Raw genomic sequence first — 25,400 nt, 5'->3', positions numbered from 1 at the left:
GCCAGAGGAGAGTGTCAGATCCCTTGTAGTTAAAGTTACAGGGGTTGTAAGGCTTCTGCACTAGGTGTTAAGAACAGGACTTGGGCCATCTGGGAGAGCAGCATGTACTCATAATTGCTGAGCCATCTCTAACCCTAGTAAGAAGAATTTTATAATGGGCATGGCATGAGCTGAAGTTAAAAGATTAGAGCAGTAGTCCAGCTTGGAGGCAGAAGCAGGAGGATCGCCATAACCAGGACTGGGCTGCATGGCTAGACCCCATCTCAAACCCCAGAGAAAAAGACAAACAAAAAAGACAAAAAACAAAACTAGAAACTCCTCACTCACACCCGACCCAACCCCAGTTTGCTAGTAGGTGCCCATAACAGCACTTGGGAGATGGAGGCAGAGTGTCAGGGGCTCTAGATCATTTCTTTGCTGCAAAGCAAATTCCAGGCTAGCAGGGACTACTTGAGACTAGACCCTGTTTAAAAAAAAAAAGAAAGAAAGAAAAGAAAAGAACAAAACAACCAGACAAACACAAAATGTGGAACAACCAGTGAAAAATCCCCAACAGTTATTATGACATCCTTCCTTTCCTTAAAGGGTTGCTGTCTAGTGGGAAAGTCAGACACACAAACTTAAGACTATGTGGTCAGTGTGTGATGACAGTGTGGAAGTGTTTCAGACAATGGTAGGATGTCAGAGTTCACAGAGACCAAGATTTATGCAAATCATTATAAAAGATAGGGCTTTTCAGATGGAGAAGTGGAGGGAAGGATGCCCACATACTGAAAATCTGTTTGTAGACAGAAGGAAGCATGAGAGAACATATTTAGTTGGGCAGAGCAAGCAGCTTAATATGGCAGTGTGACCTGTAAGTGGGTCTATTGAAGTAATTTTAAAATAGTAATGAAATATTGAAACCTTTTTAAGTTTGTTTTAAGTTGAAAGTAACAAGATGGTGGAATTTGGGGTATTTTAAAAACATTCTTTTTTTTTCCCTCTCTCTACATGTTTCAGCAACTCAAGTGTCAGTGGCTTAAAACTGGGCAGTTTTTTTTGAGTTCCGTGACATACAACTTAGCATGGGACCCTCAAGGTATTTAGCAGCTATACTTAAAAATTATTAAAATGAAGCATTTGATTTGAATGTACTTAATTAAAATGTCAAAATCTTTGATGATAAAAAAGTTAAAAATGTATTTTTGTTGATGAGTAAATACAGGTTTTTTTCTGTGTACATTGCTTTGCACTGAACTTAGTTTTCTTCCCTCTGCTTTTTAGCCTTTGCCTTCTACTGTTTTATTTCAAGAACAAGTGATTTTTTTTCTTCTAGTTAACATGTGATGAAGTTTACTTTTATTTTATCTACAAAATGATAAATAAGACAGGGGTGGAAACATCCTTATTTTGTTATGGTGTATTTCAAGAAATTATTGTCTTTAATTGTGAAGATTAGAAGCCTGTAATGATACATACCCGTTACCCCTTTTATGTTCACAGTTAATGAGGGTTGTTTTATATTCCATGTAACCTCACTTTTAGTTTTGGTCATATCTTGAGAATACTCACACTGTAGCAGCAGTCTGAGGTATAGTACTCTACCTCAGCTCTTCTCAGGCTTGCTTGCCAGATTAAGCCCTGGCCAGTGGGTTTTTTTTTTTTTCTCTCAAGTCTTCCCTAATAACAATTCTTGCTTAGATTATTTTTCCTGATTTTCGTCTTCTAGGGGATTTCTTTTGAACTGACCCCATGTGTTTTTTATAGCTGGTATTGTATATTTTCAAAATCTACTAGTTTATAGACCTAACAGAACCCATGTGTGCATTTCTATTCTTAGATAATCCTGGGTTATTCATCAGAGCACTTTTAAATTTTCAGATAACAGATTGCTGACAGCAACTGATTCCATTCAGCTGTGGGCTCCTCCAGGCAGTGATATTCTAGAAGAGGAGGAAGATGTGGATAATAGAGTCCCTCCTGTTTTAAATGATTGGAAGTGCATCTGGCAGTGCAAGTTAGTGTCTGAGTCTGTTGTTACAGTCATTCACCGAATGTCCTAAATTTTGTTCTTTCCTACAAAGGTCTTTGTTTTTTGGTAGTATTGTATTTTAGAAATCTAAAAAGTAGACTTTTTAAAACTAAAACTTAATATAATGTCATTATTTAATTTTTAATCTGTGCTTTAGTTAATTGTTCTCCCAAAAGTAAAAAAAGAAATCATATTTATAGTTCAGGACTTGGGTTGACAAAATGACACAGTGTATTGAAATAAGAGTGAGGGGAAGCTCCAGCCTTCTTTTGGAGTGCAGCAATGACTGTGAGTGTCGGCACAGGTTATGTAAAGATTTCCAGCTATCCAGGGAAGGTGAGACTCAATTTGTAACGTATTATAATGAGGATTTTGATTGACATGGATATAGCAATATCATGTGTTGGTATTATAGTCTTTGTTTTTGAAAGTATACTTTGGGTTAATTTTATTAATGTTTTTAGGAAGGTGTAATTCTTTGTATTGTTATGAGGGCAGAAAAATCCTGTTATGATGATTGTGACATTGATATTAGAAATATCTTGTTTTGACTTTATACATAGAGCATACTATTCTGAATACACTGGTTTTGTTTGTTCTTAGAACCTCAGTGTCTGTACATCTGATGGAATGGTCTCCTGACGGTGAATATTTTGCTACTGCTGGAAAGGTAAGGGAGCAAGTCAAAAAGTAAAGCACTCCGACAAAACATCTGAAAATATCCCTTATGTTCATTTCCAGTTCTGTCTTCCATAAATTGAGATTTTCCTGCAAAACTTGCTTGAAGAATAGTAAAAATGTTTGTGAGGCTGGACTTATAGCTCAGTGATGGTGAGCAGTGGTTACTATTGGTGAAGTCCTGAGCTTAGTTCTCAGCTCTGTAAAATGGGAAGATGTTTCTAAAAGATCTGGTGTGATCTCTACAGATATACACTTTGGAAATAATGGCTGCTATTATTTCTATTTTACTTTAGTGCAATTATATGAAAAAATGTTCACATATATTGTGTATATGGTATATATGAGAGACTGAAACAGAGTTGGGGAGGGATGGTAGGGCTAGAGTGAGTGAGAATGAGTGATGCATGGAAGTAAACTTACAAGGATCAGTGGGATCAGTCAACTTATAAGGATCAGTTCTCTCCTTCCACATGTGGATCATAGGGATCAAATGCAAGTCATCGATCTAGCCTTACCCCCTGGGAATCTTGTTCACCATGCATTTACATTTAAATTTAAAAAAATTAACTTTTGAGAATTTCATACATGGTATTTTGATGTTAAACCTCCTGTTCCATATTCATTCAACTTGATGTCCTTATTTTTTTTTTTTTAAACCCAATGAGCCCTAAGTTGGACTTTGTGGTGCATGCCTTCAATTCCAATGCTTGGGAGGCAGAGGTAGGCAGATCTCTGTGAGTTTGAGGTCAGCTTAGTCTACAGAATGAGTTCCAGGATAGCCAGAGCTATATAGTGAGACCTTGTCTAAGAAACTAGAAAGCAGGCAGACCTTGGGTGCAAATTTTGCAGCAAGTCCCACAACATCCAGAGGAAGCTCCACTCCCAGGTGCTCTATGCCCAGATCCACGCCCAGGATTAGAGGATCAGAGGTGAGGAGGACACAACATCTGTCCCAACACCAGGAGCAACTGGGACCAGCCCAACCCAGGCACACAGGAACTCTGCCAGCCCAGTGGCACGGGTTGCTTCCAGTCTGTCTTGGCCAGTGCCCTGAGCAGACCTTGGGTGCAAATTTTGCAGCCAGCCCCACAAACACCCAGAGGAAGCTCTACTCCCGGGTACTCTAATGGGCCCAGGATCACAGGATCCCAGAATCACAGGATCATAGAGCAGTTTGACTCTGAGGAGTTCTGACACAACCAGGATCACAGGAAGGACAGGCCCCAGTCAGATTTAGCCAAGGCAGGTAGCACTAGAGATAACCAGATGGCCAGAGGCAAGCGTAAGAACATAAGCAACAGAAACCAAGGTTACTTGGCATCATCAGAACCCAATTCTCCCACCATAGCAAGTCATGGACACACTATCACACCAGAAAAGCAAGATTCAGATCTAAAATCACTTCTCATGATGATGATAGAGGACTTTAAGAAGGACATAAATAACTTCCTCAAAGAGATATAGGAGAACACAGGTAAACAGATAGAAGCCCTTAAAGAGGGAACACAAAAATCCCTTAAAGAACTATAGGAAAACACAATCAAACAGGTGAAGGAAATGAACAAAACTATCTAGGATCTAAAAATGGAAATAGAAACAATAAAGAAATCACAAAGGGAGACAACCCTGGAGTTAGAAAACCTAGGAAAGAGATTAGGAATCATAGATGCAAGCATCACTGACAGGATATAAGAGATAGAAAAGAGAATTCAGGGGCAGAAGATAACATAGAAAACATCAACACAACAGTCAAACAGAACACAAAAAGTGAAAAGATCCTAACCTAAAACATCCAGGAAATTCAGGACACAATGAGAAGACCAAACTTAAGAATAATAGGTATAGAAGAGAGTGAAGATTCCCAACTTAAGGGCCAGTAAATACCTTCAACAAAATTATAGAAGAAAACTTTCTTAACCTAAAGAAAGACATGCCCATGAACATACAAGAAGCCTACAGAATTCCAAATAGACTGGACCAGGAAAGAAATTCCTCCCGGCACATAATAATCAAAACACCAAATGCACTAAACAAAGAAAGAATTTTAAAAGTGGTAAGGGAAAAAGGTCAAGTAACCTATAAAGGCAGGCCTATCAGAATTACACCAGACTTCTCATCAGAGACTATGAAAGCTAGAAGATTCTGGGGAGATGTCATACAGACCCTAAGAGAACACAAATTCCAGCGCAGGCTGCTATGTCCAGCAAAACTATCAATTACCATGGATGGAGAAAACAAGATATTCCATGACAAAACCAATTTACACAGTATCTTTCCACAAACCCAGCCCTACAAAAGATAATAGATGGAAAACATCAACATATGGAGCAAAACTATACCCTAGAAGAAGCAAGAAAGTAATCTTTCAACAAACCCACACAAACATAATTCCACCTCTAACATAAATAACAGGAAGTGACAATTACTTTTTCTTAATATCTTAATATGAAAATTAATTTTTCCAAAATATCCTAATTAATTGAAATCCAAATATATGAGGAATTAGAAATTTGTTGGGTGTCATCCAGTGGTCTCTCTAATTTGTTCTCTCTAATTGGAGAAATAGGTCCAATATTGTACAATCCATATACACTTTCTGCTTGTTTATATGTGACAGTGTCTTGCTGGGTACCACATAATGGTCTTGAAATCATGCTTCTCCTATCTAAGCCTCTCTATTAGTAGGATAGTTTATTTGATGTTTTTGCACTATTCTATGGTTTTCAGAACAGCTTACATATTTCAAAATTATTTATTCAGCCAAAAGAAATGTAGACAGTTAACTTGAGAGGTGGCTTATAAGAGAATAACAAAGAGTGAAACTGAATGCTTTGCTTGTTGTTTGTAACTATTGTATAATTTTGAAGAAGAGGACTTTATAAGTTACTCTTTCTCTAAGATGAATGCTTTTCAAAATCACGACAGCCAATGAACCAGATTCTTACTGTCACCTAATGTCTGTGCCACCCTCCAAGCAGAATCATTGTTCATTGAAACAGTTGGTGAATGACTTCGTGGATAGACCATTTTAATACACACATCATTTCTTAAATGAATGTAACCTGTTCTCTGTGGGCTAAGAATGAAGACAATCACTCACGTCAAATAGCTTTGACCATAGCAGGAAATCTGTATCCAAAAATCGAGCCTACAATTTATTCCTTGGCACAGCAGAACTGTCAGCTCTTAGCTTAGCTACAATGGAGGTAAAATCCTTTGGTGATGTGAGGGTCATTGAAGTACAGCCTTATTACAATGAAATCCAGTGTCTAAAAATTGTTCTTATTTGGGCTTATACCACAGTAAGAGCCAAGATTTTAAGCTCTACTAAAAACAAACCAAGCAAACAAACACACAGACAAAAAAGACTTTATCTATTTATGCTCATTTAAAAAAAATACTAGTAATGATGTATTATTTTAAAATATGCAGTTAGTATGTTTGGAGTTATTTAAAATTTATATTGAGAAAAACATGTATTTTCAGTATTGCTGTAGACAAGCATCTACATATGACTGTTCAATTGATTGTTTTATATCAAACAATTTTTATAATACTTACTGTTATAATATTTTATAAATTTTAGAGAATATGACAAGGTAAAAAAAATGAAAGGTATTGCAGGCATTGAAGGGGGGTCTCTGGGAGGAGTTGGGGTACAAAAGGGAAACAAGAATGTGATGTAATTCTATTTACTTAAAATATGTTTTTAAATGTTAACAAATTCAGATAAATTGAAATTATGTATCTTTTTTCATCATAATGCAATAAAACTTAAATTAATAAAAAATAAAGAAAGAAAGAATGACAACAGCAACAACAACAACAACAAAACCAAAAATCAAACAAACAAAAAACCCCCCAACATCCAACAACTCAAAACACAAAAACAACAAAAATCCAGTGAGCCCAATTGTGCTACTAATAAGCTTTTGGATGTATAGCCATACACTAGAACATGGTCTACCTTAAAATTTGTTTTTCCTTTTTCTTTTTTTTTTTTTTTAAGATTTATTTATTTCATGTATATGGGCACACTGTCACTGTCTTCAGACACACCAGAAGAGGGCATCAGATCCCATTACAGATGGTTGTGAGCTATCATGTGGTTGCTGAGAATTGAACTCAGGACCTCTGGAAGAACAGTCAGTGCTCTTAACCGCTGAGCTGTCTCTCCAGCCCCAAATTTGTTTTTCTATTTAGCCAGTTTTTTATATTAAAATATAATGTAGTTTTATTTAAAAAGTAGAATTGAGCTGGACAGGATGGAGCTTTCCTATAATCTGAGCACTTGGGAAGTAGAAGCAGACCAATCGGAAGTTGTCAAGGTGGTATCACATGCCTTTAATCTAAGTATTCAGGAGGCAGAGGAAGATGGGTTTCTGTGAGTTGGAGACCAGTCAGAGCTGCAGGTAAGACCCAGTCTCCAAAAGGACAAGAAAAGAAAAGGTAGATGTGTGCTACTGGATTCACAGTGACACTGTCTCCTTCTTTCCACTCCTCCCCCAAGGGGAGAGTTCTTCTTTCCTTCCTTTATTCTCAGACAGTATGTTGCTATGCATGTATTAGTCAGGGTTCTCTAGAGGAACAGAATTGAATGAAAACAAATATAGAGGGGATTTATTAGAGTAGCTTACAGGCAGGCTGTGGTTTGAGTAATCCATTATTTTATTCTAAGACTTAAAACAATTTAATCTCAGAATTAAGTCTTGAATTCATCTGTGTGTTGAATACAGTTTACTGACTCCTTCTTTTCCCACCATTCTACCATGGCATTGCTAATGGGTATTTAGTACTGCTGTGGTGAGGGTCTTGCGCATGTTTGTTAGGCATGTGTATGGCTTGAGTATACCAGGGAGTAGACTTGGCTGGGTCCTACCTAGGTTGTTTGGCTCTGTAGCCTTCCTAGATAGTGGCAGTTAGTTTTGCGAAGCTGCTGGTGCTAACTACCTGATGTTCTCACTGCCTTTGCTTTTCTTCCTTGCCCAGGCCAGTATTATCAGGCTCTTAGGTTGCAAGTGTAGCTCTTGGACTCTGTTCAGATTTGTACAGTCAGTGTTACTATTTGGAGGCTGTCAGAACTTGGAAATTCAGAGTGTTGATTCATTAAGTGGTCTCAGTGAACTTTTATCCTAGAAACCCATTGGGATGTCTAGGTCTACCTGGAGGGACTATATCTACCTGCTTTAGAAAGAGTAGCAACCAGTCAGACTCTCTGGCTCCTAGGTTTTGTGAGTTTTGCCAGACTCTAGAGGTCTGCCCTATAGTCACTGGCTATCTAAACTCAAGTCTAAAGTTTTCAGTGGAATTAGGTAATTATTTTCCTGTTTCTAGAGTTTTAAAAATCCATACTCAATTCTGCCATTTCATAAACTGTTAGGGGTAGAAATTGTCCATTCATTCTTATAGAAGACCGTAAGCACTCCATAGACAGAAATGTACTGTGGGCTGATTCTCAAATATGTTTCCTGGGTCACTGTAAGTTCTGAGCTTTAGGGTTATCTTGGCATTTCTTTCCTTTTGGCAAAATGGCCAAACAATAGATATATTCACACCATGCCAGACAACAACTTGTCTTTAGCATGAGAGGAGTTCCAGTTTGATCTACTTTTCTGAAAATCACAAAGTTTTACTTTTAATGGCAGACAAAAGCTCTATTGTGGGTGTCAGGGGATGACTCAGAGGTTAAAAGTACATATTACTGTTTTGGAGGATCTGGGTTTCCCAATATCCACATGGCGGCTTACAGCTGCCTGTAATTCAATACTGGGGAATCCAGTGACCACTTGTGGACTCTGTGGGCTCCTGCATACAGGTGCTGAATGTAAACTTATGCAGACACACACACACACACACACACACTTCTTAAAATGGGGCTGGAGAGATGGCTCAGTGGTTAAGAGCATTGAATGCTTTCCCAGAGGACATGTTCACACAGACATGCAGGCAGGCAAAACACCAATGCACATAAAAATAAAATTAAATAAATAAAACTCTTAAAACAATTCCTTCATGGCAGGCTATGTTGGCATAGTTTTTAATAATCTTAGCACTTGGGAGACTGAAGTGGAGGCAGGGGGATTATGGGTTCAAGACCAGCCACAGCTATATAGTGAGAACTTGTCTCAAGCAATGTTCCCCTCCTCCCATAAAAACAAAAACAAAAACAAAAACAAAAAAAACTTCCAGACAACAAAAACAAAGGCAAGCCCTCCATTATGTATGTCTATATATCACATTTTCTTATCTACGCATCTGCTGATAGGTACCTCAGCTGCTTCTAGACCTTGGTCATTGTGAGTAGTGCTTAGTAAACATGGCTGTGCAGGTGTCTCTTTGTAGTATGCTGATTTAGACTACCTTGGGTGTCTGTAGTTGTGAAACTGTCCAGCTTTACTGTCTTGTGGCCTAGTCTTGTGGCTTGGCACAGAGGTAGTTGCTCAAGAGTTGCAAGGACATAATAGGAAAATTGTACCACATTGTAGACAGGAAGGTTACAGTCATATGCAGGTTAGCAGAGGTTCTGATCTTTAAAAATCTCTAAGTAAAATATGTGAAAATATTTTGATATGAGTAGCAACCATCATGTGGTATCAAAATATTTGATTTCTAGGCAAAAATCACATGGATTGTTAACACTGCTCTGCTTTGTTGAAGCATTTTCTTCAAATGGTTGTTATGGAAACAGGTAATTGTTCTTCAAGTTCATGGAACTTTGGGTCTTAATTTTTATGCTTCTCTAGAATCACATATTGAGATAAGGATACATGTAATATGGGAGGCATCTTGGTTTCTTTCCTGCTACTGTGATAAAATACTCTGACCAAACAACTTTGAGGGAGAAAAGTTAGTTTTGGCTATAGTTCTGAGTCACAGACCATCATCATGGGGAAGTCACAGAGGCAGAAACTTGCAGAGGCAGGTCAGGTTGCATCCTAAGTCAGGAAGCAGAGGGACAAATGCATGGTGCTTCTCAGCTCCCTTTTCTCCATTTAATGTAGTCTAGGATCCTAGCCAGGGGATGTTCCTGCCCACAGTGGGCGGTTGTCTCCCCCTAGTTAATGCAGTCAAGTTAGTCCTCCACAGGTGTGCCCAGAGGCCTGTCTCCCAGGCCATTCTAGATTCTGCCACCTAGACAGTTAACAAGTCATCACATCACATTGGAAATGATCAGACAAGATGTACTGGAGTGAGGCATATTCTTAAGGAACATGGCTACATGCCTTTTCTTAAGTGTGTTAATTGATTTAAATCTGTGGGTACTCTGAGAGCCAGCATTACTCATATACATTGAATTCTTTGTACATACTCTTTAAAAATTATTTAAAATATTTTTCATACAGTATATTTAATCATATTCTTCCTCCTTCCCCAACTTCTCTTAGATTCTTTACACCTCCATACCCTCCCAAGTTCATTTCTTATTCATACTCTTTACACATCAGTAATTGGCAGAGGACTGGCGAAGATAGAGCTGAGATGCTTCAGAGATAGATGCCAGCTGAAACTGACACAGCAGATTGCTAAGCCTGTTGGGTATGGGTGACGGACCAAAAGCATCTGTTATATTGAGAACCCCTGGTTTAGAAGCTGGGCATTTTATATTTGTATTTGACATTTAGTAATTTTCATAATTTTGGGGACTGGTTAGACAACAGCAGTTAATTTTTTTCTGTTTATCTGTCTGTATATCCAGGGGTGCTACACAATTTATTGAAAAGTTTCTCTTCCCTTACTCTCTGGAGCTACTTTTGTCATAAAATGAATATCTGCATTTCTGTGCATCTGGTTCTAGGCTCTGTCAGTGTGTCCATTCTTTGTACTTGTGCCACTGCCTTAATTGCTATGCTTTTACAACAAGTCTTGATACTCAGTACAGCAAGTCCTCTCTTCTCATTTGTTAGGTATGGTGGTGCCTGCTAGTAGTAATCCTAATGGCGGGGAGGCTGAGACAGGAGGATGCTTATTCTAAACACACACTTTTATTGTATTGTCAGGAGAGTGGCTTAGAGTCTGTTTCAACAAACAGGAATGACAGAAATACCCCTCAGTTTCTGCCCTGTTTGCCTGCCTCCCTGTGGAACCTACGTGGGGTTTTCCTCCTTTTCAGTTGAGACCACTTACCAGCACTCTTCTAGTGGTCATCAGAGACTTCCTGTTACTGAATCCTGTGGTTAATTCTTACTTAACCTATAATCATGAGTCAACACATTAGTTACTTCTTTCTTTTTTAAAGCCTTTTTTTTTCTTTTTCTTTTTTTTTCTTAAGGAGTACTTTGGATTCACAGGAAAACTGAGGAAGGCACAGAGAAATCTGAACTGCTTATCCCTCTATATTCTGTATTTCAGTTGATCAACTTGCTCTGACAACTGTTGGTACCCAAAGTTAGTGTTTTATCTTAAGACTCACTCTTGGGCCCATCCAGTGGGCCTGGGTAAATTTATAAGTGCATGGATCTGGCATTGTAGTGTTGTGTAGAGTATTTTCACTGCCTAGAATATCTGTCCTCTGCCAGTTTGTAATTCTGACTGTCCTTTAGATTTTTTTTTTTGCATTATTTTATTTCTACAGTCTTGGGCAGAGTTGTTTTTGGTGGTGGTGGTGGCAGTGCAGAGTCCCATGAGCCTCAGGTTGGTTTCCAGCTTACTGTGTAGCTGAGGATGGTCTTCTAATCCTCTTGTTTCTACCTGTCGAGTCCTGGTATGAGTGTGTGCCATACCAACTGTCCTTGCTGCTTTTAGTATTGTAGTACCCAGGTTAAGTTTTTGGACCTTTCTCTAAATAGAGCTGTTCTCTTAGTTTTCAAATGCCATCTTTTAAATGCTGATGACAAGAGTCTTGTCCGTTGCTTGCTCCTTTCCCTTTATCCCTTGATCTGTACCTCCACTACTGTCATTGCCGATCTCTTTTAGGATATATTCATAATTTACTCACTAGTTTTTTAAGCTACAGTGGATAGTGAGCCCACTCAGAGAAACCCTGTGCTCTTTTTGTTTTTGTTTTTCGAGACAGGGTTTCTCTGTGTAGCCCTGGCTGTCCTGGAACTCACTCTGTAGACCAGGCTGGCCTCCAACTCAGAAATCTCCCTGCCTCTGTCTCCCAAGTGCTGGGATGAAAGGCGTGCGCCACTACTGCCCCGCCCCTGTGCTCTTCTTGATTGCCTCCATGGTATATTCAGATACAAGCCACCATTATGAGTCACTTGCTGTCTTTAAAAGTTACTACAACAATTCTTCCAGATTTTACTGTGTTCCTCCTGTCTTTTCAAAGTATTCTTTTTAAAAATTCAAGCCAAGAGATCAGATATGGTATACACCTTTAGTTCCAGCACTGAGAAGCCTACAGTAAGAAGATTGTTATGAGTGTCAGGTTAGCCTGAGCTACAAAGTAAGACCCTGTCTCAACACTCCTCTGAACCTGGCATGAGGTTTCCTTTTCATTTTGGAAAGCCAGAAGTTTTATAATGGCCCACATGCACACTGTTCTGTGTAGGTCCAGGAATCATTTCTTCAGCCATATTTCCTGTTATTTCATACCTGTGTAGACTTGACACTAGTCAGTTAGGGCTCAGTGTTCATAAACAGGTTTGGCACATATATACATAGAGTTGCTATACTTGTACCCCAGCCTTGCATTTCCAGACATCTGTTTGACTTTTCCCGTTTACTTCTGAATGTCACTTAGATAGCAAGGTTTCTTTAGGCATCCTTTTATAAATTGTACCTCACCTTCCAACATATTCTCTGTAGTCTTTGTCTGCCTTAATTTTATCCATAATATTTATCATTAGGCATCTAGATTGGCTTTTTTTTTACTGTGTAACAAATTACTACAAACGCAGCAGCTTCCACCACACATTATTATCTCAGCTCTTTGGGTTAGGAGTCTTGGCTTGGCAAGGTGCTCTGATGAGGGCTGAGAAAATGCTCCAATGAAGGTATCTTACAGCCTGGATTCTCACCTGGAGACTAGCTAGGGAATTGGCTTGCAGTCTTACTCCAGGGGGCAGAGTTGGTTTCTTGCAGCGGTCTGGCTGAAGGGCTAGTTTTTTGCTGGCTTTTGGTTGAGGCCTTCTCCAGACCCTGAGGCTGCTGAAGCCCTTTGCCAGCTGGGCTTCCTCTTTCTCCACTCCCAAATAAAATACCTAAACAGTTTACCTAAGTGGCAAGCAGGGAGTCAAAGAAAACAGAAACAGAACAAGTGAAGACAGCTGGAACAAATAATTTGGAAGGAAAATAATTACTGAAATTAGATATGAGAAACAAAACCCTGAAAATTTTGATAAGCTCGTTCAGTCACTTAAGAGTAATAAAAAGGTAATTTCTGTATAGAATGCAGAGATTCATAGAGAACTTTTAAAAAACAATGCCTGAAAAGAATGAGCTAATAATGAAGGAAAATTATTTTCAAGATCATAGAAAAAATAATTTGAAAATAGTATAATTTATGAATTTTTCTTAAACCAATTTATTTATTTTTTGTTTGTATGTTGGGGGATAGGGAGGTCATGCACGTGCCAGTGTATGGAGACAAAAGGACTGCTTTTTAGAATCTCATTCTATCATGTGAGTCCTAAGGATCAAACACAAGAGATCTACCTGCCTTGGCCTCCCAAGAGCTGAAATTAAAGGTGTGTGACACCATACATAGTAGAAGGCTGGCTTCTTAATAAGTCTGTATATGGAGATAAATGTAGAATAACAATCACTTCTGAAATACTAAAATTATATAGCTGTTGAATCAAGAAAGATTCATTTGAGCTGGGCTGTCACTCAGTGGCAGAGCACTTGTCTGAGTGTGTGTAGGCCTCTTGAGTCCCATAGGATGGAATTTTTTTTTTTTAAAGCTAATATGTAGACAGCTGGGTCTCATTTACAAAGATCTATTTGCTTCTATGTCTTGAATGCTGAGATTAAAGATGTGCATGATCTTGCCTGGTGATAGTCTTTTTATTTTTTGAGACATAGCTCAGACAGACGTCATATGCATATGTAACTGATTCTTGGTCCTTCCACCTCCCCTATCCTGGGATTACAGGTATATGCCACCCGGCTAGGTTTGAGTGTATGGTCTTTTGACAGAGCCATTGACACTTTATTTGTGGTATGGGGCATTGAATCTAGGATTTGTATAAGCAAGGTAAGTCTACCACTATAAGGGGGTGAGCTATAGCCTCACCCCCTGTTCCACTTAAAATATATTTTGGGGGCCAGTAGGTAAAGGCATTTGTCAGCAAGTCTGTCAACCTGAGTTTGATTCTAGGGATCTGTGTGGTTGAAGGAGAACCAACGGCTGCAAATTGTCCTGTGTCTTCTGCTTGCACACCATGGCGTGTGTGCGTGCGTGTGTGTGTGTGTGTGTGTGTGTGTGTGTGTGTGTGTCCACTCGCAGATACAGACACATACGCACAAATAAACAGTAAGGTGTAACAAAAAATTATACAAATTGAGACAGTGTACTAGTTGCCAAAGCTGGCTTTGTACTTGTGATCTTCCTATTTCATCTTGGCCTGCAGCTGGGCTGGCACTGTAAACTTTGCTAAAGATTTCTGTATAACCAGCTTCATTATATGAACCTTTATTTGATGTCTCATCACTAATCTCAAAGATGCTTTTGTACTTTGTGTAGGATTAAGTCACAAGACTGAAAGCATATTTCCCTTCAGTGGGTGACTAGATTTGAAGCTCCTTAAGGCCCTCCACCTTGGTTATATATTCAGGAACCAAGAATTGTTGTCTTTGAATTTTTATTACACACAGCCTTAGAAGATTACTGAGGATTTTTACTTGTTTAGTTATATTTCCCTAAGCTTGTATTCAGTTCTCCAATGAGCTGTTTAATAATTCTTGTGGACTGATAAGAGTATTTTATTGGTAAGGATCCTTTGAGGATTAGTTAGCAAATGTGTTGGATTTAAGAAGATTATTTCTTCAGGTTTTGAAAAGATAAAATATTAATTTAGATTCTCTTGAGAAAAGAACAGAAATTGACTTTGGAATGCTGGGCAGTTTTTGTCTCCATACCCCCATCTGTTGTGTTGAGAAGACAGAGTCGGTGTGATCTGAGGAAGCAGATGGGAGCTGTGTGGGTCTCCAGAGAGCACTTCCCATTCTTCTGCAGCACACTGACAGGACTTCAGTTCAGCTGTTATGAGACTCCAATTACTTTTGGGATTTTGAATATTATTGGATACTTTTGCTGATAAGATTCATTTCTTAGAAATGTGGAATTAAATTTTCCGTTGGCTTAAGAATATTTGGAATTTTTATCTGAGCTTAAATAAAATTTTAATTATTAATGAGCAGGGTACTTGATTAAATTTTTTTCTTTTTAATAGTTTCTCAGTATGTAGCTCAAGGTAGTCTCCAATTCATCCTGGCTCAGCCTTTCTAGTCCAGTGCTGGAGGGGTGTGTGTGTGTGTGTGTATGTGTGTGTGTATTTTTCCATGCCTGGCTCTAAAGTCTTTTTAAAGGTACTGTAATTTTACACCATCTGAGTAAATGTACTATAATTTAACTTAGCCACACAACTTGAAAAACCTATTTATTATTATTAAATAATTATATTATTTCTATTTAAATAATAATAACTATTATTATTATTGAATCCAAGGCCTCTTACAAATTAGACAAATTCTGTATCACAGGCCTATACCACTAGTCTCAGATAACTCTTAACATTAAGTGTGTTATTAAAAATGAATGCACAAAAATTTGTCATCTTTTTTTCTTTTTAATTAACTTATTGAGGTAATTTAGCATCTTTCAATGGATTTTGACAAATTTAAAGACCACTAAGAGAATCAATACTAAGAGAACATTGCTATCATCTCAGAATATTAGCTGCTTTTTGACAGTAGTAAGAGTCTTTCTGCTGTTTTGTTTTGTTTTGTTTTGTTTTTTTGAGTGCGTGTATGTGCGCCTGTGTACAAGCCTGAGGTCTATATCTGGTATATTTCACTCTCCACCGTGTATACTTGTTTGTTTATTACATTTTAAGACAGGGCCTCTTACTTAACCTAAACTCACATATAATGATGGACATGGCTGCATAAGCCTGTGATTCCAGCATTTTGGGGGAGGAGATAGGTGGGTCTCAAGAGCTTGTTAGCCAGCCATACCAGCAAAAATGGTGAGCTTTTCATTTAACAAGAGACCCTGCTTCAAGGCAATAAAGCACAGAATGATAGAGGGAAACACCTGAAGTCTTCTGGGGTGTTCTTCTGCTTCCACATGTGCATAGATGCATCCAGCTGCATACTTAACGTGGATGTTAACGCACACACATTTCACGTGGTAAAATCAGTGCTGTTGTCATACTTGTAAATACTTTAGAAATAGAAATGGTTTAATTGGCTAGCTAAAATGGTTTCTTTGTAAATCACTTATAGAAACATTATTAGCCAAGTACTAGCAAATGGTTTTTACAATTTTCTTAATTTATTGCTTTGTGTTTTTTACATTGTTGTTTAAAATTTTTTTAGATTTATTTTATTTTATTGTGCATCAGTGTTTGCCTTGAACATATGTGTGTGTACCACCTGTATGCCTGATACCAATAGAGGTCAGAAGAAGGTGTTGGATCCCTTGAATCTGGACTTAACAGATGGCTGTGAGCCACCATATGGGTGCTGGACTTGAAGCCAGGTCTTCTGCAGGAGCCACAAGTGCTCTTAACCGAGCCAGCTCTCCAGCTCCTGTCTTTAATCTTTAAATTATTTTTACTTTACATTATGTAAATATGCCTGTATGCATATATGTGTGCTATGTGCACGTAGTACTCAAGGAGGGTAAAGAGGGTACCACCCCATACCCAGAATTAGAGTCACAGGTGGTTGTGAGCTGCCAGGTAGGTCCTGGGTACTACAGCAGAGTCAGTCCTCTGGAAGAGTGTCTCTCCAGCCTCAGTGTGTGTTTATTTACATTCTTAAAGGGTCCTAAAAGAAAAAAAATCACATAAACAATAATCTGTACTACAAACCTATGAAGCCTGGCTTGTTTATCATCTTGTTTGTCATCTATTTGGCTCTATAGAAAAAGTTTTCTGGGGCTGGCGAGATGGCTCAGCAGGTAAGAGCACTGACTGCTCTTCTGAAGGTCCTGAGTTCAAATCCCAGCAACCACATGGTGGCTCACAACCACCTGTAAGCCCTCTTCTGGTGCGCCTGAAGCCAGCTACAGTGTACTTATGAATAACAGTAAATAAATCTTTGGGCTGGAGCAAGCGGGGTTGGCTGGAGGGAGTAGAGGTTCTAAAAAATTCAATTCCCAACAACTACATGAAGGCTCACAACCATCTGTACAGCTGCAGTATACTCACATAAATAAATAATAAATACATCTTTAGAAAAAAAAAGCTAAAAAAAGAAAAAGTTTCTGGTTTGTAACTTAGAGCAGGAAGTAGTCTGTATTTCAGAGGGTTTCACCCTTGCAGATACCTTAAAGCAGGAGGACAGTTACTGAGAGATGGATAACACATTGGATTTTTTCCCTTTTTTATATCCAAGGGACTAGTATCCGCTCTCCACTCATCTGCAGGACTTTATGTAACATTACTCTGTCTGAAAATGCCATTATACAGAGAAAGTTGATAATGAATAAACTGCTCATTTATTTCTTTAAAGTAATAAAATGTAATTTTAGGTTTAGTTTTGTAATATGTCAGTTACATACTGTATTTTAAAGAGATATCTTGTTTTTAAGCTTGCACTACCACATTTTGAATAACAAAATAGTTTTATATGGACCTATATCTTTTGCAGGATGACTGTCTTCTGAAAGTGTGGTACCCTATGACTGGCTGGAAGTCTTCAATCATACCTCAAGATCCCCTTGAAGTGAAAAGGAGACGGGCTTCCACTCAGTTCTCCTTTGTTTACTTGGCACACCCTCGAGCTGTGACAGGTTTCTCATGGCGGAAAACTAGCAAGTATATGCCCAGGTTGGATGCATGTTTCATGCAATGTTAATTTTTTTCTTAAATGTTTATAAAATAATGAAAATGGAATCTTCACTGTACTGATAGGTTATGACTGTAGCAAAGACATTGAATTCAGCTTCTACATCTCTCATTAGCTTGTGAATAGATTTTTAAAGCTCTCTGTCTCAGTTTTTCTCTTTGTTGAATGGGGGTAGTAAAAGTACCATCCCAGAGAGTGGTGAGACAGATGTGCTTGTGTGCATCAAGTATTTATATTTAGAACAGGCCACAACACATACTTGCTCAGACCACATTAGCTGGTATTGTGAATAGTAACATTAGTAATGGAAGATTCTAAAAGGGATATTTTTGCATGTAAATTGGGAGTACCCATTGAGGAAAAGTAATGAGCTCTTAATAATGTACATGGTAGTAAGTAATTTACAGTTTAAACATGTCAGAATGGTACATGATATGGAGATAACAGTGAATTTATCTGTCTTTGGGGTCTAAATGAAAGATTTATTTGGTTCATTCAGAAAGAGAGACTGAACCCTGACTTCCAACACCAGGGGATGAAGTCCTCAACCTTGCTAAAGGTGTACCTCCTTCTGAATCTTTGTTTTATTCCTCTGTACTAACGTGTTGTAGTTACAAAATAATTAGTAAACAGCTTATATTTCTGTTTTAAAAGGTTATTTTGTTTAAGTTATTTATATCTCATAATAATTTAAATTTATTTTTAAAAGTTTTGGCAAAGTTAAATTTCACATCAGCAAGTTTTAAAAATACTTGGATTTTTGATTTTATTTATATATATGAGTGTTTTGCCTGTATGCATGCCTGTGCATCGTTTTCTTGCAGTGCCCACAGAGGTCAGAAGAGGGCATCAGATCCCTCTGAATTAGAGGTACATAAGAGTTGTGAGCCACCACTTGAGGGACTGAGCCCTGGTCTTGTGGAAGAGCAGCAAGTGCCCTTTGCCACTAAACTACCTTTTTAGTATCAAGACTTATTTATTTCTGTTTTATATGTATATGTACTTGCCTGAATATATGTTAGTGCACCACATCTTTGCCTAGTGTTCATACAGGCCAGCAGAGGGCATTGGATCTCCTGGAACTGAAGTTAGGGATGGTTGTGAGCTGTCATGTGGGTGCTGGGATCGAACCCTGGTTCTCTCCAAGAGCAGCAAGTATTCTTTAGCTACTGAGTCATCTTTCCAGCCTCATAAGCAATTTAAATTTGGAGGTTATAGCTTGGTTGGTAGAACACTTGCCTGGTGTGCAGAAGGCTCTGGATCCGACTTATTAATCCATAAGCCCCCACATAGATACAACACACACACACACACACACACACACACACACACACACACACACACACACACACAGATTTCTTTGTTATTTTATGACAAGTAGTTAATGTAGTTAGTGTATTCAGCTGTTAGACATTATACTTTTTTTCTTTCACTGCCTTTAACTTATTGACATTGATTCACAGTTAGTAATGAAATTCCTATGGTTATATTATGCTTCTTTATTTGCCTATTTACAACTGTTTGGATTGTCAAGTTTTCAGAAACGATAGATTGCTACCATAAACTAGATAATTATATTTAATGACTTTTTTTTATTATGATTATCCTTTAACTTAAAGCAGTTAGGTTTCCTTCTGCTCTTAGTTCATTTAGAAGATACTGATGTTCCTTAGAGCCACGTACAGTCAAGTGCTAATTCCTATGGCTATTGTCAGAACTATTTCCCAGTTCTTACCGTATCCCAGGGAGCAGTTTTAAGGCCTTAGTGGATTACTTTTTCCACACAGTGTTTTATATTAATGCCATCTTAGTACATGATGAGTCCATGGGTGGCACCAACACTGATAGAGTTATGTGTTTCTCTTTGCTGCTAGGGGCTCTGTCTGTAATGTCCTACTGACTTCATGTCATGATGGTGTGTGTCGGCTCTGGGCAGAAACATTGTTGCCTGAAGACTGCCTTTTGGGTGAGCAGATCTGTGAGACCACTACCTCCAGTGCTGCCAGCAACCTTTCCTCTGCTGGAAAACACAAAGACCGAATCCAGCATGCTCTTGAGGTATTATATTATGTTAAGCTGTAAATAAATTTTGAAGATTTGTTTTGCTGGGTATGGTATATGTGAACATGTAATAAAGTTAATAGTGAACACTTACATTATACTTCTGAAATTACTCAGTGTCCTGTTAGGAAGCTAAAGACAGTGGTGACTCTAGGCATATAGTCTAGATAAGTAACATAAATTTGATGTTTTCATTTTACAGGTCAAATATTGAAGTCTGGAAGAGCACTTAGCATTTGTAAAATGTGTAAAAGTCCTTGAACTTAGTTCTAAATGTTTTGTTTTCATTTTATTTTGTTCCTTAAGGCTAAAGATGATTATTTATTAAGATGTTAGTCAGAGAAGCTCTGGGTCGTAGATCTGGGTTTGGTGTTCCCTGTCAGTGATTCTCCACCTGAGAGGCTGAGGCAGGAGGACTGAGATTTAAGGCCAGCCTGGGCCTTAATTTAAGACTGAAAACAAAACAGCAGTAGCACAACAGGAACAGAAAGCAGCTAACAAAAGATGTGTTAGAGGCTGGGCAAGTGGTACACATCTGTAATTGCAGCACTCAGGAGAAATTCAAGGTCATCCTACACAGGGAGTTCAAGGGCGGCCTGGGCTGTGTGAAGCTCTGTCTCAAAACAACTATTAGGCACAAGTGAACTTGAATCATTGCTATACAGTGACTCTTGTGGAATACTTTGAAAGGAAAATATTTTTTAAAGATTTATTTATTTTATGTTTATGAGTACACTGTAGCTGTACAGATGGTTGTGAACCATCATGTGGTTGCTGGGAATTAAAACCAGAACCTCTGCTCGCTTGGCCCAAAGATTTATTTACTATTATATGTAAGTACACTGTAGCTGTCCTCAGACACACCAGAAGAGGGCATCAGATCCCATTATAGATGGTTGTGAGCCACCATGTGGTTGCTGGAATTTGAACTCAGGACCTTCAGAAGAGCAGTCAGTGCTCTTAACTGCTGAGCGATCTTCAATCTGAAATAATTTTTCTAATTTAAAAATATAGTATGAGGGCTGGAGAGATGGCTCAGTGGTCAAGAGCACTGACTGCTCTTCCGAAGGTCCTGAGTTCAAATCCCAGCAACCACATGGTGGCTCACAACCATCTGAAATGAGATCTGACGCCCTCTTCTGGTGCGTCTGAAGACAGCTACAGTGTATTCATATAAATAAATATAAATGTTAAAAAAAAAGAAAAGAAAATAAATCACATTAAAAAAAATAGTGTGAGCAGGCTAGATATATGATCCAGCCATTAAGAGCTTTTGTTCTTGCAGAAGACCCGGGTTAGATTGCCAGCATCCACATAATGTCTCACAAACATGCATGACTCTAGTATAGGGGATCTCTCTTTTGACCTCGGCCTGCACACGACACTCACATGGTAGCAGACATATGTATGAGCAAAACACTCATATACATAAAAGAATTGTATATATGCATTTCCATATGTAGTTTGGTATACATACTATAATTCCATCACCTGCGTGTATAAGAAAGATCAAGGAGTTCAAACTCAGCCTTACCTACACAGCAAGTTGGAAGCCAACCTGGGCTGCATGAGACTCTGTCTCAGAATAGAAAAAATAGAATAGAATAAAATCAAAGCAAAACAAGATAAAATTTGTTTCTAACATTGTATAAAATGATTAAGGAATAATTGAGGCATACATAGTATTCAAAGTTATTAGATATGCTTATAGCTGTTATCATACAAGGAAGACACTTGTATTCTGAATTTATTCATTTACTTATTTTTATGTGTATTGATGTTTTGCCTGCATGTATGTAAGTACAGTACATGTATATCTGGTACTTGTAGATATGAGAAGAGGAGGACCTCAGATCTGTTGGAGTTATATGGTTGTGAGCCATCATGTAGGTTCTGAAAATTGAACCTGGATCCTCTGGAAGACTAGCGAGAGCTCTTAACTTTTGAGTCATCTCTCCAGCCCAAGATAGTCATATTCTAAAGCTATGTTAAGAAGAGGGGATGGAAAAGATGATGGAATTTATGTATATATGCATATATGTATATACATGTATATATATAAACTTTATGCAATTAACATACTGTATGAAATATTTATATATTATAAACATCACTTTCAATTACTAGTTATACTTGTATGTTAATGTACTTAAGTAGGTTAATGACTGCATGGTCAAAATGGCTTTGGTTTGTCAAGTTGAACTATTTGGAGTTGATATTTTAAGACTGGCGCTTAAGTATGTGTTTTACATGAAGCAAGCAGGCTCTAGCAGCTTTGCTCACTCTCCACAACTGGGTACTAGGCATACATTTTTAAAATAGCCAAAACTTTAGTGAATTAAAAGTAAGTCACAATAGTTCAAGTGATGTTCTTGTTTTTATATAGAAATTTAATGGGACAAAGTACTGAAATACTAACTAGATGTTTACTATTTTTTATATATTTGTACATGCTTTATCTTCATTATGCATAAATGTCTGGTAACTGAGTCTTTGTCCTTTCTGACATCTGATTCACATCTCTTTAGCAAAACATGTATGTCAGTAATTTGACAGGCTTTTGCTGTCTTGTAACAATGTTATTAGTTATGTTTAAATTTATTTTTTTTTTAAAGAAAAGCCTACTGGCAGGGGTACTATGTAGGGTACAGCTCACTTTAAATTCTGCAGGTCAGGGCTTAGGAGATAATTCAGTCATAGCACACTGTGCTTTCTGATACCATTTCATTTGAAACCCCTCACTACTAGGTTTATGCAGTTGTGTATATTTTTAAATTATACTATTTTGTTTCTAGAAGAAAAATGAATAGTATTATGTTTTCCCTGAATGTCAAGTATCTATTGAAAAACTTTTACAGGGAGTTTGGAGTAGGAGGTATAAGAAAGCAAAGCCTTCATAGCAGGGAAACACCAGAGAACATACATTGAAATGATACTGCTCTCTGCAAGGAAAGGGATAATGCTTGGAAAACTAAAAAGAAGAATCAGATACAGTATTTTAGTAGAAAAACATTGGTAGGTTACTATCACTTATTGACTATGAGAACAAGGGAAAAGACTGGGAGATTTATAAAGCATGGTATTCAGGGGTAGGGTAAGTTATAGACTAAGAAGGGAGCTATGGTATGAAAAAGTTAATGGCCCCATGTCCTAAATCATGCATGTGAGCAGGCCTACTGTGTAGAGTTTTGACCTTATAGCTGCATTGTAATATAAATCTTCCATGCCAGGGGCTTGGGAGATAGATAGTTCAGTGCCAGACTACTGGCCTGCAAGTGTAATGGCCTGGGCTCTGCCCCCAGCAGATAGTTTGTGAGCACAGGCCAGAGCTTCACTGAGGGCATTCCTGCCTGCTCTAAGTGGTTCCTATTCTGCTTTACAGTTTGTTTTCCTCTTTATATTGGGGATAATGCATTTTGTTTTTTAGGTGAATCTAATTCTCATTGAGTTTTAGGAGGCATTTTTTTCCTGGAAAGAAGATTCAGGGATTTTATTTTTGTTGTTTTGAGTAGTAAATCTTATTTCAGTATGGGATACTCCTAAAGCCCCTCTCACCCAGCCTCTCCATGCCACAAAATTTGAATCTCCTAATCTTAACCGGGAACCTTTATTCAGTCCATAGATACCACAAGTAAATATTTTTGAGCAACTACTTTTTGCCTTAACCTATAATTTTTTTAAAGAACTGTAGAACATATATCCAGAACTGTTCTTCTGAAATCAAGAAAGTTTATCTTAAAATCTTCAGTTCCACAGGAGGCCAATCTTAAAATTCTGAGTAATGGAAAGACTTCTGGTTGGCATTGTTAGACCTTTCAGAGGTGGGTTTAAGACACACTTTTCTATTTTAGACAATACACCATTTGAAGAATTTAAGGAAAGGACAAAGGAGGTCTTCTGTTCTTGTAACTCACGCTGAACTGATGCCTGACAAGACTGCAACCCATGAGGTTCACAGACACATTTCTCACCATGCCAACGCACTGTGCCACTTTCACATCGCAGCGAGCATCAATCCTACTACAGGTACTGTGTAGTAGAAATGTGCTGAAGTAAGGCAAGGAAATTGAGAATCAGTGTTACTTTTATAACCTGGTTTTTATTTTATGTTGCCCTTTAAAATATAATACAAGGTAATCCTTCTTCAGTTGGGTCTCTGTGACTTTTAGGGTATAATTTCCATGAGTATATTTGAACATCTTTGTCTAGAATATAACAGAGGTTCAAGTAAATCAGAGCTGTACTTGAGCCTGGAAACACAAATGGTATTAGCTTGGGTATTTAGCATATTCTCTCCATAGTTTAACTGTTTTTTTGTAAACTTGTCTAAGTAGTTTATATGTTGGCATAGCTTATTTTCTGTCTCTGTAGACTTTCTTGGTCTATCTTTACATAGAAATATATTTCTCTTCTAGTCTTGATATTTTTTTCCAGCTTGTCTTCTTAATCTGGCTAAGACTGAACAGAAACAGGTTTTATGTTGGCAAAGCATATTTGAGAACTTCTCTCTTTAAGAGCACTATGCTTTCTTTTGGTCTAAAAATAAATAGACACACTATAAATTTCTTGCTGCATTGATGATAGAACTGTATATAAATTTAGTCCTACTTTACCAATTAGAGGTCTGTTGCTTCAAGGTGGAGTTTCATTTTTAAATGCTTCTTTATAGAATGATCATACTTGCTGAATACAGTTCCTAAAATCTGATCTTTAACAATGATTACAGATGTGTGCTGTCCAGTGACCTTGAAATATGACTCTTCTAAATTGAAGCTTGCTGTAATGTACACACTGGATTTTCTATGATAGTATAAAAAAAGAATGGAAAATTTTTTGCCAATGGTTTTATTTCTATTGATTACTTGTTGAAATTACATTTTCCATATTTTTGGAAGAAATGATATATTACTAAGTTAAATTTATCTGATTTTTAGACATACATAGTTACTACTAATATTGTTAGTAGTAAATATAAGTAATATTTATGTGAAAATATTTTTGTGCAATATATTCTGATCATTGTTTCCCTTTCTCATTTCCTAGATCTATCCCATGTCCCCAGTCACCTAACTTGATGCCTTCTTTTTTCTCAGAAAACAAACAGGCAAATAATAGAAAAGGGGATAAAAAAATAAAAAACAAAATACAAGATATATATGCATATTTGTGCACATGCATGCACACACACAAACTCAAAATCAAAATCAGATACCATAATGTACTAGCTTTTGCTAAGGTAAGGTAAGGTAAAAAAATGCCCAAACAGAGCAACATGATATAAAAAATCACCTCCAAAATGCCACTGATTTTGTTTTGTGTTTGCCTTCTACTACTGGGCATGAGGCCTACCCTTAAGTGTGGTTTTATATACTCAGTGAGACTCCATTGGAGAAAACTAATTTTCCTTTCCTAGCAGATGTCAGTTGTAGATACCTTCTGGGCTAGGCATTAGAGCTCCTGTCCACTTTGCCCTCTCAGTGCTGGGACCTAAGGGTTGGGATTTTGATGGGGATTGCATTAAATCTGTAGATTACATTTGGTAGGATGGCCATTTTCACTGTGTTAATCCTTGTGATCCATGAGCAAGGGAGATCTGGGAAAAGATTCTGATATCTTCTTCAGTGTCTTAAAGTTTTTCTTATACAAGTCTTTCATTTGCTTGGCTAGAATTACCCTGAGATTT

General features: G+C 37.8%; 1 protein-coding gene across 4 annotated transcripts in view; it reads left to right on the top strand.

Moving 5' to 3' along the window:
- Nucleotides 1–25,400, top strand: part of Dmxl2 (Dmx like 2) — a 143,175-nt gene that overhangs the window by 28,077 nt on the left and 89,698 nt on the right. For all 4 annotated transcript variants that reach the window (XM_031346264.1, XM_031346262.1, XM_031346263.1 and 1 more), the window contains exons 4-9: nucleotides 1,003–1,081; nucleotides 1,864–1,999; nucleotides 2,618–2,684; nucleotides 17,459–17,637; nucleotides 19,531–19,714; nucleotides 23,569–23,743. In XM_031346264.1, coding sequence (XP_031202124.1) covers nucleotides 1,003–1,081; nucleotides 1,864–1,999; nucleotides 2,618–2,684; nucleotides 17,459–17,637; nucleotides 19,531–19,714; nucleotides 23,569–23,743 — 820 coding nt within the window. The remainder of the gene's footprint in view (nucleotides 1–1,002; nucleotides 1,082–1,863; nucleotides 2,000–2,617; nucleotides 2,685–17,458; nucleotides 17,638–19,530; nucleotides 19,715–23,568; nucleotides 23,744–25,400) is intronic.

This window comes from Mastomys coucha, unplaced genomic scaffold (assembly GCF_008632895.1).
Source record: "Mastomys coucha isolate ucsf_1 unplaced genomic scaffold, UCSF_Mcou_1 pScaffold23, whole genome shotgun sequence".
Taxonomy (NCBI): Eukaryota; Metazoa; Chordata; class Mammalia; order Rodentia; family Muridae; genus Mastomys; species Mastomys coucha.
The sequence above is the reverse complement of the archived record's forward strand: the minus strand, read 5'-3'. Positions and strand labels throughout refer to the sequence as shown.